This window comes from Gracilinanus agilis, chromosome 2 (genome assembly GCF_016433145.1).
Source record: "Gracilinanus agilis isolate LMUSP501 chromosome 2, AgileGrace, whole genome shotgun sequence".
Taxonomy (NCBI): domain Eukaryota; kingdom Metazoa; phylum Chordata; class Mammalia; order Didelphimorphia; family Didelphidae; genus Gracilinanus; species Gracilinanus agilis.
In genome coordinates this window covers 89,625,910-89,641,813 of record NC_058131.1, presented here as the reverse complement: position 1 = coordinate 89,641,813, position 15,904 = coordinate 89,625,910, and the positions used below count along the sequence as shown (strand labels likewise).

At 36.6% G+C, this 15,904-nt stretch overlaps 1 protein-coding gene across 1 annotated transcript in view; it reads right to left on the bottom strand.

Moving 5' to 3' along the window:
* MTA3 (metastasis associated 1 family member 3) overlaps positions 1-15,904 on the bottom strand; it is a 195,598-nt gene that overhangs the window by 132,879 nt on the left and 46,815 nt on the right. Inside the window, exon 4 of the mRNA XM_044659459.1 lies at positions 5,004-5,130. Coding sequence (XP_044515394.1) covers positions 5,004-5,130 — 127 coding nt within the window. The remainder of the gene's footprint in view (positions 1-5,003; positions 5,131-15,904) is intronic.

Sequence of the window (15,904 nt, the reverse complement as noted above, 5' to 3'; positions counted from 1 at the left end):
AAATAAAACATTTAAAAAAAGAATATAATGAAGTATTTCTGTGCTGTAATATCACATATAAATTAATACCATAAGAATTAAGATAAATTTAGAAATATGCATGAAATGATTCAGTAACAAGTGAGCAGAATGAGAAAAATAATTGATACAATGATCAAAATTATATAAAGGAAAATTATTCTGAAAATCATTAGAATTTTGATCATTATAGGGCTGGTAGGGAAGCATACAAGCTTCCTCTCAGGGATAGAATGGAGCATATACTGTGTCCCACAGTCAATCTGTTTATTTGGCTTAATTATTTTTTACAAATAAGCTTTCTAAACATAAATTCTGTTTTAAGGATCTTGTTATTATAACCATATTGCAAAGGTCATCTGGGTGCCATAGTATAGATAGATAGAGCACCTACCCTAGGGTCGGAAAAATCTTAATTCAAATATGACCCCAAACACTCACTAGTTGTATGACCCTTGACAAATCATTTAATCCTGTTTGCCTCAGTTTCTTCATCTGCAAAATAACCTAGAAAACGAAAGAGTAAACCATTCCAGTGTCTTTGCCAAGAAAATCTCAAATAGGATTACAAAGTCTGACAAAAATGAAATGAGTAAACAAGAAAACCATGTTTTTAAAGGCCTTAGTTATTGCTTTTTTAAAAATGGCTTTTTTGGGAAGAATTTATTTTCTTCCCATCCCACTTCTCTTACCTCATCCCCCCATCCTACTCTCAATGAAAAGGAAAAAAAGAAAGAGAAGAAAGGAAACCTTCATAACAAATATACACAGAAAAGCAAATCAAATTTCTTCACTGATCATGTCTAAAATTTAAGTCTCATTCTACATTCAGTTCTCTCAGAAAGTAAGTAGTATTATCAGGTAGGTAGAATCATAGCCTTTTAATCACAAAGAATGTAATGAAGACTCCATTCCCTCTATTCAGTCTCCTTTTCTGTAACCAACTTGCACCACTAAAATATAAGCTTCTTAAAGGCAAGACTTCTTTTTTTTACCATGTATTTCTACTTCCAGTACTTACCATCAGTGCTAATGAATGTACTAGTGTTCTCTCTCTCTCTGTCTCTTTCTCTCTCTCTCCCCTATACACACATATACACACACCCATGCACACACAAGATTCTCTTAAGCAGGATCATGTGAAGAACAAATGTCAACAAATAAGGTGGGTCAATCACCAACAGGCTGAGTGAAAGAGATATTCTAAAGCCCTAGTGGTCTTTATGGTATAGTAGCAAGGAAGTAAAGGCTTGATAGTCCAGTGGTAAGTAATCCAAGTTGTCCAGAGTGCAAAACATATATGTAAGTATCCATCAAATGTCTACTGAATACCTTTGTATGTTCAACATCTTGGCATTTTCTAATGTGGGGAAAGAACTAATAGAAAATTTACGGACATAATCAATTACCTTTCTGGCTCCATATCCAAAGAGCTTAAATATGAAGTACAAATATGATTAGAAAAGGAGAAAACCCAGAGTCCTCCTTTTCCTCTGGCCTGAATGTCCATTTTTCTTCCCATCAGCTGTTGGCCCTTTTTTTTTTTTTCCAAACCCTTAACTTCTGTGTATTGGCTCATAAGTGGAAGAGTGGTAAGGGTGGGCAATGAGAGTCAAGTGATTTGCCCAGGGTCACACAGCTGGGAAGTGTCTGAGGCGGGATTTGAACACAGGACCTCCCGTCTCTAGGCCTGACTCTCAATCCACTGACCTACCCAACTGCCCCAGTTGTTGCCCTTTTTTGATTGCTGGCATTCACTTCATGGCTTGAGATGCTATTGATGTATAAATTTCTCTTCAAAAAAGGTTGTGATGGATCAAGCCAGTATTATTACTGCTGCTATTATTGTTATTATATTGCTACCTATTGGAAACTACCTACTGAAACTGCAAGAGCAACCCAGAGTTGTGGAGACTTTTCTAAAGCAGAAGAAAGTATATTAAGTATGGTTTAATACCATCCTTTTTGCTTACATGTGAAGAGTTAATAGTTTTCTTTGTGGCATAGCTGCTTATAGCCTCATAAATCTGTCAAAAGTACAGTATATTCCCCCCCCTTTTTTGTTCCAATACCTATTTATAAAGGCTTTGCTTCTCCCTCCCATTCTAAAATAACAACTTCTCAAGCAGTTCTCAGAATTTTTATTCTCATTCAAGCTAAAAAAAACCCATCCATCTCAAGATAACTACCAACTCCTAATGTCACCAACTGTATATAATCCCTGGGTTAATTATAGAAACCAGACCAACATAGGCAACCAACTCAAGAACATGAATCTAATGCTGCCAAGAGTCTTAACTGTCAAATTTGAATTTCCTCAAAGACCATTCACAATTATGAGAAAAAAATTGATCAGTGTGTGCACCAACAAAAACTATAATGTCTGTAAGTTCAGCCACATGATTGTTCTAATCATTTAGAACTTAAAAGAAAAAAATTCTTATTGGCATAGAGTGATGAGAGTAGGGTTTTTACTCTATGACTAAAATCAATGCAGCCTCAAACTGTATTGCTGCTAAAGCCTTGGCCTGCTACCCTCTCATGGATATTGATGCTCACATCAGCATGGAGAAGGCTGACAAAGAACAGAAACTCTACAAAGAAAAGTGTGATCTTCATCTGAAAGCATTCAACAAAAGGGTGATGACTGCATCTGTACTCCTCACTCTCTATTCATCCAAGATATGAAGTTATAATTCAACTCTTGTAGTATTAGCAACATCAATAAAACTATACTGGCATATGTAGATATGTATCTATACATAGATAATTATAGATTGCTTTACTTTCACATTTTAGTGCTGAGACAATCATGTTTGCCACATAACTTCATTTAGAGAGTATTTACTTCGAAATACTTCAGATGGGATAAGCAAACTTGAGTGATCATCTTTCTAATCTTTGGAATTTGTTCCACATGTAAAACAGCCTTTACATCAAAGGTGTGTTATGAAACAGAATTCACCACTAAAGAGTAACTGAACAAAAAATATCCATGAGCAGATTCTCTTTTGGAATTCTTCTGTGTAGACTATTATTGCTCAAATTATTAGCACTATTACTGCTCAAAGAACAAAAAGAAGATGCATTTCAAAGGTAGCTTCTAATTCTATGATCTTCCAAAGACTGTGTAGACTGTGTCCCTTGATTTTCCTATCCCTCCTTTCTTCCCAAATCTAACAATTATATTTCCCATTCTCTCCACTGCACACTAACACAGTATCAGTTGAAGAATACAGACTCAATGTTACAAAATAAAGGGATTCCAGTGTAAAACTATATACAGTGAAGACTAGTCTACTGCTAGGGAAGCATTCCATACAGAAGTGACTCTGTGTTTGACCACTGATTAACCAGCCTATGAACCAGGAAGTTCCTATATACTAGTTTAGTTAGCTATATTTAGGCAAAAGAATGCATGACTCAACTGACAATCAGTTTAGCAAACTTCATCCAATCCATATATGCAAAGTTATCAAAGTTTCCTAACCATAATGCCCTTGCAATTAATAATGGGGAGCAAGGGTGGTGTTACATTTCAAATTCAAAACAGAGGAAAAACTCAAGGTTATACTGGTTAAGCTGGCACACCTAAAAAATTTCTATAAAGGGGGCAGCTGGGTAGCTCAGTGGCCTAGAGACGGGAGGTCCTAGGTTCAAACCCGGCCTCAGCCACTTCCCAGCTGTGTGACCCTGGGCAAGTCACTTGACCCCCATTGCCCACCCTTACCAATCTTCCACCTATGAGACAATACACCGAAGTACTATTATCCCCATTTCATGGATGAAGAAACTGAGACAGAGGTACAGTGAAGGGCCACAACTAATAACCAAATTATAAATAAAATATAAATTATATATAAAATATAACGCGTCTCCAGCACTCTACACACCCTACCACCTAGCTGCCTCTATAAAAATAACAATGAGACAACATACAAAAGTTGGTGGATTCAGTCAATTGAGTTTCATGGGGAAAATGCATATCTTTAAATACTCTCATTTTAAAAATAGTACAAGACATGTACGGCCCAGATCAAATTGCTTACTCTCCCAGAGGAGGAAATGGAGGGAAGACAATTTGGATCTTACAATTTTGGAAAACATAAGTTTAAAAGTATTATTAGATGTAATTAGGGAAATAAAATATATTTAATGAAAAGAATTTAAAAATTAAAATTAAAATACTGCAAGAGTAGGATCAATGAATTGGGCAAGAAGCTAAAAAAAATTCAGAAACTAAACTATCCCAATTAAACACCAAATTAAAAATTCTGAAAAACCAAAGCAATTAAAAAAATTCAAGTTTTTAAAAATTGAATTGATAATTGATTTTTTTAAACACAGAAGAGAAGAAAAAATGAAAGAAAATCACAGATTAAGCTGTGGTACCTTGAAAAGTATAGTTCAATTTTATATTTTAAAGGAAAATGAAGCTGTACATAATAGAGACCTGCAGGTTATTGTACAATCTTTTTCTGTTCTATGTATATGGAAATACATTTCATTTGATGTTTATTAAGTTCGAAATAAAAAGAATTTAAACAATGAAGGTTATCTTTTGAGATACTCTTGAAGAAGGTACTTATCTGCCACAAAAAGTTCAGGCATTCATGGGGGCAGCTGGGTAGCTCAGTGGATTGAGAGCCAGGCCCAGAGACAGGAGGTCCTAGGTTCAAATCTGGCCTCAGACACTTCCCAGCTGTGTGACCCTAAGCAAGTCACTTGACCCCCATTGCCTACTCTTACCACTCTTCCACCTATAAGTCAATACGCAGAAGTTAAGGGTTTTAAAAAATATATAATTTAAAAAAAAAAAAGTTCAGGTATTCAGCTATATGGAAAATAGGGGAGTAGACCAAAGAACTTTTCAAAGACTCTTTTTACTTAAGCATTTTGGGGATCCTATGATTTTTTTTAGACCTCCCTAACAGGCATTTTGTGACACTATTACAATCTCAAAACAACTTCCACAGAATTCTTACCTGATATGTGTTGCAGGAAGGGATTCATATTGACGTGACAAAAATAGTTCTCTATGTTTTAACTGATGTTTCTGTTTATCTGTCAAATCAGCATCTATTGACGTTTCAGATTCTTCTTCAATCTCTTCTACAAAAGTATAAAAGAAAAAACTCCATCAGACAGGATTATGACAAACAAACTTCTCTGTAGGTTATGAATCTGAATATTTCTAAATATTCCATTATTCAATTTTTAAAAGTAAGTATACTTCATTTTAACATTTAGTTTTTAAATTTCTGAATTCCAAATTCTCTCCCTCCAATTCCTTGCCTTCTCATTGAGAAGGCAAGCATTATGTCAAACATGTAAAGTAGTATACTACAAAACATTTCTATTCTATTAACCGAGTTGAAAAATACAACAAGAAAAATAAAGTGAAAAAAGGTAGCCAGCATCTAATTTCATAATTTTCTTATTTCTTTAGTCCTACTTGTAGATAAGTATATTTTTCTGGACTAAAAAGAGTAAGACAGTTCTGGCACTGAAACCAACTAGTATGAATTGGTGTTCCAGCCCTACTCAGTGATTGAGACTCCTGCTCCTTACATGGGAAATCAGCTGGTTTGGAACATTTTCCCTCTAGACCTAAAGAGACTCTGTTAAACTCAACTGTAAAAATTCTGCATCCCTACATTCCCAAAAACCACCCAGGAAAGTGGGAAACTTTACTAACATGCAACTTATCCCAAGAACTATTCTTCCCTGAGCCCTCTAATAAGGCGGGGTTTCTATCTCTTTCCAGCTTAGTGACTACATTTGGAAACTTCCTTCCATTAGAATCTAATGCCAAAACTGAAATGATATATGAACTAATCAAAAGTGAAGTGATTAGAACCAAGAGAACAGTGTATATAGTAACAGAAATATTGTAATGATCAACTGTGAAGGACTAAGCTACTATCAACAAAACAAGGTTCCAAGATAACTCCAACAGACTCATGTTAAAAAAAAATCCTTTCCACAGCCAAAGAATGAATTGTTGGAGCCTGGTTGCAAGCTCCTGAAAACATGCCATCTTTCACTCTATTTCCTTCATAAGTTTTTTTTTAATTTTATGTGTGATGTGTCTTCTGTCACAACATGAGAAATATGGAATATGTATTGCATTAAAGCACTGGTATAATGTATATTAGACTATTTAACTGCCTGGGGTAGGGAAAGAGAATGGAGGAAGGATGGAGGTAGAGAATCTGAATTGCAAAATGTCAGAAAACAATTGTCAAAAATTGTTTCTACAGGGGGCAGCTGGGTAGCTCAGTGGATTGAGAGCCAAGCCTAGAGATGAGAGGTCATAGGTTCAAATCTGGCCTCAGACACTTCCCAGCTGTGTGACCCTGGGCAAGTCACTTGATCCCCATTGCCTACCCTTACCACTCTTCTGCCTTGGAGCCAATACACAGTATTGACTCCAAGATGGAAGGTAAGGGTTTAAAAAGAAAGAAGAAAAAAAATTGTTTCTACATGTAATTGAAAAAAATATTTTAATTTTAAAAAAAAAGGATCCAATGCCAAGAATATATTGTCTTACTTGGAAGACTGCAAGTACTTTTCTCTGTGTCACAACAGCAACATTGTATATCATCACTGAGTACCCAGGAATATAAGGTATTAACACCAAGGTTTCTGCCCTAAAAACCTACTCCTCCTTCTCCATCACTGCTCCTGATGGTTTTAACTCTAAACTCTCTCAGTCACAGGATTTCAACTACTCTTCCCTATGCCACCACAGTAAGACCACAGCTTTCCATACCAAAGAATGCCCAAGGACTGCATTTGGAAGTCTCCCTCCAGAATCCTAATACTAAATGTAGGCAAAAATATCTTCCATAATAAAAGTGCCACTTTTATCCCAGGACACAAGTATCAAGTGCTGAGGCTCTTACTAACTTGACTACTTTTAGGAGGAAGACTTCAGAGCTTCAGACACTAAGATGTACTTGACATAAAATGTATATTTTACATGCAAAGTCTCTCTGGACCCTGCATCATCACCAGTTATTGTGAGATGAGGAAACGAAACTAGTAGTAAATATACATTCATTTAGAATCCTAAGTTTTATATCATCAAAAATACCTGCCTTCAAAAATGCCTGGTTCAACTGATATCTCCTCCATCCTATAACAAACTTCCTTTTGTCTTAAATTTATTTCTCTCCTACCTTTTTCTAAGTCTTGAATACAAAGTCTTGGTTCTTTTCAGAAGGTTCTCCATCCCTGGCCAAATTCTCTCCTACTTTTTAATATACCAGGAGGAGAGATGGGCATATTTTTTACTCCTCACTGCCTCTCATTAAACCCACCACTCATATCTTTTCCTTTTTGTTCAATCCATTTGTCTACATCATAATTATCCATATCCAAGATTGTAGTTCACAATTAGCCCATTAGTCCAGAATGCTGAAATTCATCTTTCTTATCAATTCTCTTTCCTTCTGTTTCACTCTTCCTAAACAGATGTTTTCACCATGATATCCAGTTATTTTATCCATTCCTGTCCTTCATCTTTCACTCTTGCTCTGGACTCCCCTTCCTCTCTTCAGAGTGTGGCCCTCATTGTTAACCAATTCAACTCTATCTTCTCCTTTATCCTCAAACTCCCTGCTTCTTTATCCTATCAACACTTAAAACTCCACCTGATGCTCTACCTGGTTTCAACTTCTGAAACAACTCCAAGATGCCCCTCCCAGGTTAAACTAATCATCTTTAATCTTATACCATATTTCCTTTTGTTTTTTAAACCCTTACCATCAGTCTTAGAATCAATACTATATATTGACTCCAAGGCAGAAGAGTTGTATGCATTAGGCAATGTGTGTGTGTGGGGGGGGGGGGGGGGGGGGGGGAAGGGTTGGTGTTACTGACCCGCCCAGTATCCAACAGTTGGAAGGGTTTGAGGCCAGATTTGAAAGGAACTGAAGGCCAGGACCTCCCATCTCTAGGCTTAACTTTCAATTTAGTGAGCCACATAACTGTCCACAACATATCATGTTTCTAACCCAAGCCTTGACCAACAACACCTTCCTCAAACTCCTCTCCCCTCCAATTGGAAGGATGGAGAGTAGAGTACCAAAGTCTTCCCAATACTTTCCCTTATTGAGGGCAGAAACTGTATTTTTGGTTATTCCAATCTGCATCTGTTACTCTGCCCGGTTTCAACTCCACAGAACAAGATGCCTTCATATATCACATACACAGGTACCTCCTCCATTTAAACTTTACATTCCTTGAAGTCAAAAACTATCTTCCTTTTCCTTAATTGTATCCCTAGTGTTTAGCACAGTGCCTGGAACATAGTAGGTACTTAATAAATTTGGATTGAATTGGATTAGACTTGGCCAAGTACTAATCTGGAGTTATCCACCATCCTCATTCTCTAGTTGAAAAATGATGATGAAAGTTATGCAACAGAGACTAAAGATGTAGAAGCCATACAAAGAACAAGTTTGCTAGAAATTACATGATCTAATCTCAGCAGGGGAGCTCACTGGAACACAGCAACAAGATTACTCTTTCCTTGTTAACTCCTCACAATAGCTGCTCCAAATTTTCCTCAAGGCCAATATACCATGCCTCTAGACCAGGAATTCTTAACATGGGACCCCTGCATAGACTTAAGGGTAGATATCAGGGGGATCCATGTACTTGGAAAAGGAGGAAAAAAGAAAATTGCACATTTCTTTTCATTATTTAAAAATATCCTGAGAAAGGGTTTATGGATCTCACCAGACTTGACAAACAGGGCTATAGCACAAAAAAGTTTAAGAACTCTTTTATACTCTTTTCACTTTTGCCAGGGTCTTTGGTAAAATTATCTAAATGCAGATGATTCCCAAATCTATATATTCATCGTCACTCTCCATATCCATGTCACCTATTGCTTACTACATATTCTGAACTACATGTCCCAAGAGCAGTTCAAACTCAATTTATCCAAAACACAACTCACTCTATTGCACCAAAAACCCATCCCCTTTCAAACTTCTCCCCCTCTATTAAAAGTATCACCATACTTACAAACAAACTCCTAGGTTGCTAACCTTATATCCTTATAAATTTTCACTCCTTTTCCCCTAATATAGATAATCAGTTATCAAATCTTATTCTCCATAATATTTGCCTCCCTCTTTCTATACAAACCACAAAGAGCTAAGTGTGTAGCCTCTCATCACCTCTCTTCCTGGACTACTATTAAGAGATTCCTAAATGTGTCTCCTTCCTTAAAATCTCTCCCCTCATCAATCCACTGGTGTCAAACTTATTTGACTAAAAAATAAACCTCTAAACAATAAACCTCAATGGCTCCTTATTATCTCTGAGATCAATTATAAATTCCTCATTTGACATTAAAAGTTCACAACCAGGTCCCAATCTACATTTCTAGCCTTAAAATAGTGTTGTTGTTTATACTTTTGTTTTCTAAGTGGACTAATGACACACTTAATATGCAATTATTTGGATTTAAGTGAGGTAGAGTTGTTCAAAGTCATCAATCTCGCTTTCTTCCAGTCATTCAAGTCCAGAGTCAAGACAAAAGTCAAGACAACTGGCAAAGGCCTTGGATGTAGTGGGTGACCTTAGCATCTTAATATCTGACCAAGGTCTAAGAACTCCAAAGCAACCGTTTCAGCTACCTTCATGGCCACTAGAAGAAACTGTTCTTATCTGCCCATTCTACAGGGGTGTAAAAATAATTATGGGCAAGCTTCAAAAATTAAAGGGAAAACCATGGGGGAAAAGGTTCAAAATTGTTTCAGATACTTTTGATAGATCTAATCAAAAGTATCTTCAGTGATAAAGTGAAGCTCATAGATGAACTTCCCTTCAGGGCCAGGCACAAGGAATGCTAAAGAGACTCTTCTTATAGAAAAATAGACTATTTATTTAAAATATATAAGGACAAAAAAGGATTTCTAATTCTAAGGGATTCTAACTCCACCCAAATAAAATTCCCTGATTCCCCAAGGAATTGCTTCTCCTGTGTTTCACAGGCTACACCTCCCTGATCTGACTAACCCAAATTCATACTATTCTAAATAAAACTACCACTATTATCCTTAGAATTCTTAATTTCACCTTTTAAGTTATAAAAATAACAAAGGCTAGCTGGTTAAGTCTCAACAAGAATCAAGTGAGGGGGGCAGCTGGGTAGGTCAGTGGATTGAGAGCCAGGCCTAGAGACGGGAGGTCCTAGGTTCAAATCTGGCCTCAGACACTTCCCAGCTGTGTGACTCTGGGCAAGTCACTTGACCCCCACTGCCCACCCTTACCACTCTTCTGCCTTGGAGCCAATACACAGAAGTTAAGGGTTAAAAAAAAAAAAGAAGAAAAAAAAAAAAAAAGAATGAAGTGAGGACTCTGAGCCTTAACAAACTCAAGAGTCCAAACCAAAAAACAAGGTTTCTTTGGTCTTCTCAGAGTTTAATCAATCTATAAACAGTAACAGATAATCAATAGTGTTTCCCAAGTTGGAAAAGAACACACTAAGCTCCTTCAGGTCTTTCACTCAGACAGAGAGGCAAAGATGGGAGTCCTTGTATGTGACTGCCAAGTGCCTGAGACCAACTGTCAAACTGCCACACCCAGAAAGTAACTGTCACAGAAAAATGGTTATAACTGCCAACAGTAGAAATTAACACTCTCTGTCAGCTCTGCTTCAAACTCTTAATTCTTCCTCAAGCAGCTTCTTCACTTATCTCTAAACTAATAAAACAATTCTCATTTTCTAATATCATCCTTTTAGGGAATATTCTTCACAAGCGTAGGCTATAACATCTCCTTCAATTTATTGACAGGTTTGTGGCCCATTCATTACCTTTTTTTTTAATCATCTGCCAAGTTACTTTATCAGACCGTGGCCACTGCACACACTACAGCTTCAGGGCTACAGGTAAGAGATGGGTGCCAGGTGGACACAAAAGGTGAATAAGTAGTAGCAAGCATTCATACCCATGGTGCTAGCCCTTCTGTAACACCTAAATGCCCTCCTCAGACACTAACTTTGTGACTCTGGGCAAGTCATTTAACCTTGTTTACCTTAGTTTTCTTATCTGTAAAATGAGCAGCAAAAGGAAATGGCCACTCCAGTTATCTTCACAAAAAGTCATACATGACCGAAATGACTCAACAACAAAAAAGCTATCTGAAAAAAAAACAAAAAAATACTACTCATAAATTCTACATTCCCTCAAAATTGGCCTAAATGCTTTTAAAATATAACACTCCAGGGGGAAGCTGGGTGGCTCAATAGACTGAGAGCTGTGAAAATGGAATTAGCTCACCTTTATTCATTCTTTAGACTTTAGCCACCAGGAATGTCACCCCACCCAACAGAATTAAGTGGGAAGGGGGGAGGCCTGTGACCCACATGTGTTAGTGAGTGAATCAAAAACCAGTGACTGCTCCCTGGGCAGTCCAAAACAAGGTTGAGGCTGCCATTTGTCCACATAGTACTGGAGGTGTACACATTAAGTGATGAAAAGAACTATCTTTTACATATGATGATAACTTCCTGTGAGGAGGATTTTGCTTTTTGAACTTGGCCTTGGAGGAGCTCCAGTTGAAACCTCAGACTGCTTCCCTTTGAATTGTCACATGGCTAAGTTAAGCTGACTCCCTTTCCTTTTCCCTTGGCATTTCTTAGGAGGCCTCAGGGCTAGAAGCCTTGTTTAATTCACCTCTATGCCCTCTTTGTTGGGGCCTCTGGACCAGGCCAGAGTCTGTCTGTCTGTCTGTCTGTCTGTCTGTCTGTCTGTCTGTCTCTCTCTCTCTCTCTCTCTCTCTCATTATAATCAGGTATTAGAAAACCTTGCTGATGTCTTCCTCTTAAAATTACTTTGTATTTATTTTGTATGTATCTTCGATGTCACATTTTTCCATGTTTTCTCTCTGATACAATGTAAACTCTCTGAAGAAAGTAACTATTTTACTTGAGTCTTTGTATCTCTATGCTTTATAGAACATAGCATCATAAAAATCTTTAGTTCCAAGGGACCTTAGAGACTAATAAATCCAACACCCTTTTCGTTTGCAAATGAGGAGACTGAAAACTTAGAGATACTAGTGGGGTAATTCAGACAATAATAGTCTAAGTCAAGATTTGAACTCAACATCTTCCTGACTAATGCCTTTTTCATTATAACATACCATACATATCTCTTACCCACAGAGTAGGAACTTAACAAATGTTTGATTGAGATAAAAGACAAAAAGGTACAACATATACTAAAGTATTCATAGCAAACACTTTTTGAGGTAGCAGAGAAATGGAAACAAAATGTATTCCCATCTATTAGACCAGTGATTCCCAAAGTGGGCACCACTACCCCCTGTTGGGTGCTGCAACGATCCAGGGGGACGGTGATGGCCACAGGTGCATTTATCTTTCCTATTAATTGCTATTAAAATTTTTTTTAATTAATTTCCAGGGGACTAAGTAATATTTTTTCTGGAAAGGGGGCGGTTTAGGGACCACTGTATTAGAAAATGGTTAACAAAGTGCAATATAGAACAACATAGAATGTTACTGAACTGTTTAAAAAAAAAGGCTAATAAGGAAGATTCAGAGAAACAAGGGAGGGACTCTATGAGGTAATGTCAAAAGATTAAGCAGAAGCAAGAAAATAATTTATTCAATTATCATAGCTACATAAATGAAAATAACAATAAAATAAAGACCAACATTATGTACTTATAATCATCAATCTTGTTCCAGGAGAAAAGAGTGAAAAGGATAATGCACTTAGAATGTTGACTTTAGAGGTGTCAAATTCAAGGCTTGCAACCAAATGTAAAAATGATTAACAAAATATGTAAACTTAGACAATGTTAGGTAACATGTGGTTTTCTAAGTCAATATGGGAGACAGAGAGATTATTTTTTTTCTTAATTTTCAACACTACTTCTATAAGCCATAATCATTGTTACCTCAAGGTCTTAACCTTTTTTGTCTTTCTCACAAGGAAAGGCTAAAAGCAGAAAAGGTATATTAGGAAATGATTGGAATGTAAAAAAGATATCAATAATACAAAAAAGATACTAGGCAATAAGACTACTATCTAAACAAGTAACATAAAACAACTTTTCAAGATCTATATTCAAGCTATAGGGATAACAACTTGGGTCACAGTGGTTTTTAAGGAAATTATTATCCACTTGTCAAAGTGAATCAATCAGTCAAGCTTTAAGAGAAACGATATCAAATGGCATACACAAAATGTGGGAAAACTTTTCAGGATACAGCACCCCTTTAGTCACAAGTGGCCAAAGAAATCCCTGAGATCATGGTTGATTAGCTAGCTGCTAACTAAAAAGAAAGATTTTCTACATTATTCAAAGTTACATTTTTTTTATTGTTGAAAATTAGCATTATGAAAAAGAAAAGCAAAGTAGCTTTCTGGTTGAAATGATACTTTAAAAAAAAAACTCTTAGCTTAAATCTTACAATTAATACTGTGTATTGGTTCCAAGAGAGAAAAGGGTTAGACAATGGAGGTTAAGTGATTTGCCCAGGGTCAATAAGGGTACTATCAATGCTTATATGCCTAAGAAGGTGACCTAGATATAAAGAACATCTACTCTGAAGATATCATGAATCCAAAGAAATTGAACAACATATGTGCCACAGCCTGTATCTCAAGGTTAAGGGAAATGTGTTCAAGAACATGTGTATCTTTATGGAGCACATTTATAAACTAAAGACAGACAAGACCCAGAAGAAGCTCCTAGCTAACCAGACTGAAGTTCACCAATCCCAGATTAAGGAAGCAAGAAAGCATCAGGAAGACTGTCTACAAGCTAAGAAAGAGATCATCAAGACTTTGTCCAAAGAGGAGGAAACCAAGAAATTATTCTTCCCTATCTCCTCTGTATATAGTACCATTCTAATTGGCTCACAGAATAAAAATTGTCAAGTCTATCAAAAGGGGGGGAGAGGGAGGGAGATCTCGGTTTAAGTGATTAGCCTAGGATCTAGAAAGTGCCTGAGGCCAAATTTGAACTGTGAAGAGAAGATTAACTCTCCCCTAGTCTGTTTTTTAGCTAAACAAATCAAGAACTTAAAGTACTCCTACCTGATACTATAGTTAACAGAATAAGCTCACACCTCCAAAGGCCACTGCCCAGCCCTTGGGCATACTAGACAAATTGAAAGGTGATTGGTTCCCCTAAAGTGTGAGAGCAACAGGAAATGATTGAGGAAACTGCTTTTAAAAAGCCAGCCTGAGGACTGATTCACTCTCTCTGTCTTAGTGAGCCACACTGGAGGGGGAGACTCTTTCCCTGGATCCTGCCTCTGCTTGCAGTTGTGAATGAGTGATTCTTTCCTCTGGTGAGGAGACTGCTCTCTGCTCTTTGGCACTTCAATGGAACACTCCCTTCAGTGTGTGTTCTGGTGAGATTCTTGATGGTCTTAGCCTCATGTGCACTGAAGGTTGTTAGCAGATTCTTTAGCTTCTCCTGGCTCTTCGGGTTTTGGCTTCCTAATTAGGACTTTGGATTCTAGTGAGATTCACTTTTGGATTTGCATTTGCAGTCTGGAGGCATTAGGATTAAACTTAGGATATTTGTAGCTAGGCAGTATTTTCAGTCTCTCTATGTTTTTTCACTTTCTTTCCACATCTTTGTAAATGAAGCTGCTAAAAGTCATTTTGACTTAAGCTATAACATTTTTAAATCTGCAACCACAATATTACTTTAGAACTTTCATATTAGCATAAAAACCTAAATTTAAATTCTTAGAGAAATCAGGACCCCCATCTCTGGGCCTGTCATGTCACCCAACATGTCACCTAGTTGCCCCCAAAATGATACTTTTTTCTTTAAGCTTAGCACTCTTACAAATTCTATGAAAATTGCTTTCTTCTATGAGAGTATATAGTCTCACAGGAAGAATGTCAGAGTAATAGTAAATTTGGTATCTAGTATCATATATTACACTAGATAACAGTGTGACCTGAGGCAAGTTATTCACCTCTTTGGTGGACATCAGTTTCTTATTGTTATAATTGGGTTGTTTGTGCTAATGATCCCTTAAGGCCCTCCCAAATCTAAAATTCTATTATTCCAAATACCCTAAGATTGGAGAAAGTCTTTTATAAATGAGTAACACAGAATTAATTTATTTAGCCTTTTAGAAGAATGTCATGTTTATAGTTTTAGTCCAACATATGTACAAATAGAAAAACTGAACACATGTATAAGTTTGTAGAATTAGATATACGAATTTTAAGAAAAACCAAAATGCATTAAGAATAGAAATAACAAAGGAATAATTCAACAATTTTGAGTACTTCTTCTGTGCCCCCTTCTATGGAAGGTACCAAAAAAAGTGGTCTTCTATATTCAGAAATATAATCTTAAAGAGCACAGAGACATATGCACAAAATGTAGATCAAAATGCTAAACTGATTGTCAAAGATCATAAGTATATATAAATTGAAATACATAGCTAAAATTCCAGAGAATAAAATTCTACAAAAGATGTCAGCTCAGAAAGGCTAGGAAATCCTCAAGAATGAAATTCTGCGGAAACAACAACAACAACAACAACAACCACAAAAAAAAAAAAAAAAAAAAAAAAAAAAAAAAAAAAAAAAAAACATTTCCAGGAAACAGCTAGGTGACTCAGTAGATTGAGAGCCAGGCCTAGAGACTAGAGGTTCTATGTTAAAATCTGGCCTCAAGACACTTCCTAGCTATGTGACCCTGGTTAAGTCACTTAATGCCCATTGCCTAGCCACTCTTCTGCCTTGGAGCCAATAGACAGTATTGACTCCAAGTCGGAGGGTGATATGGGTTTAAAAAAAAAAAAAGAAGGAAAGGAAAGGAAAGGAAAGGAAAGGAAAGGAAAGGAAAGGAAAGGAAA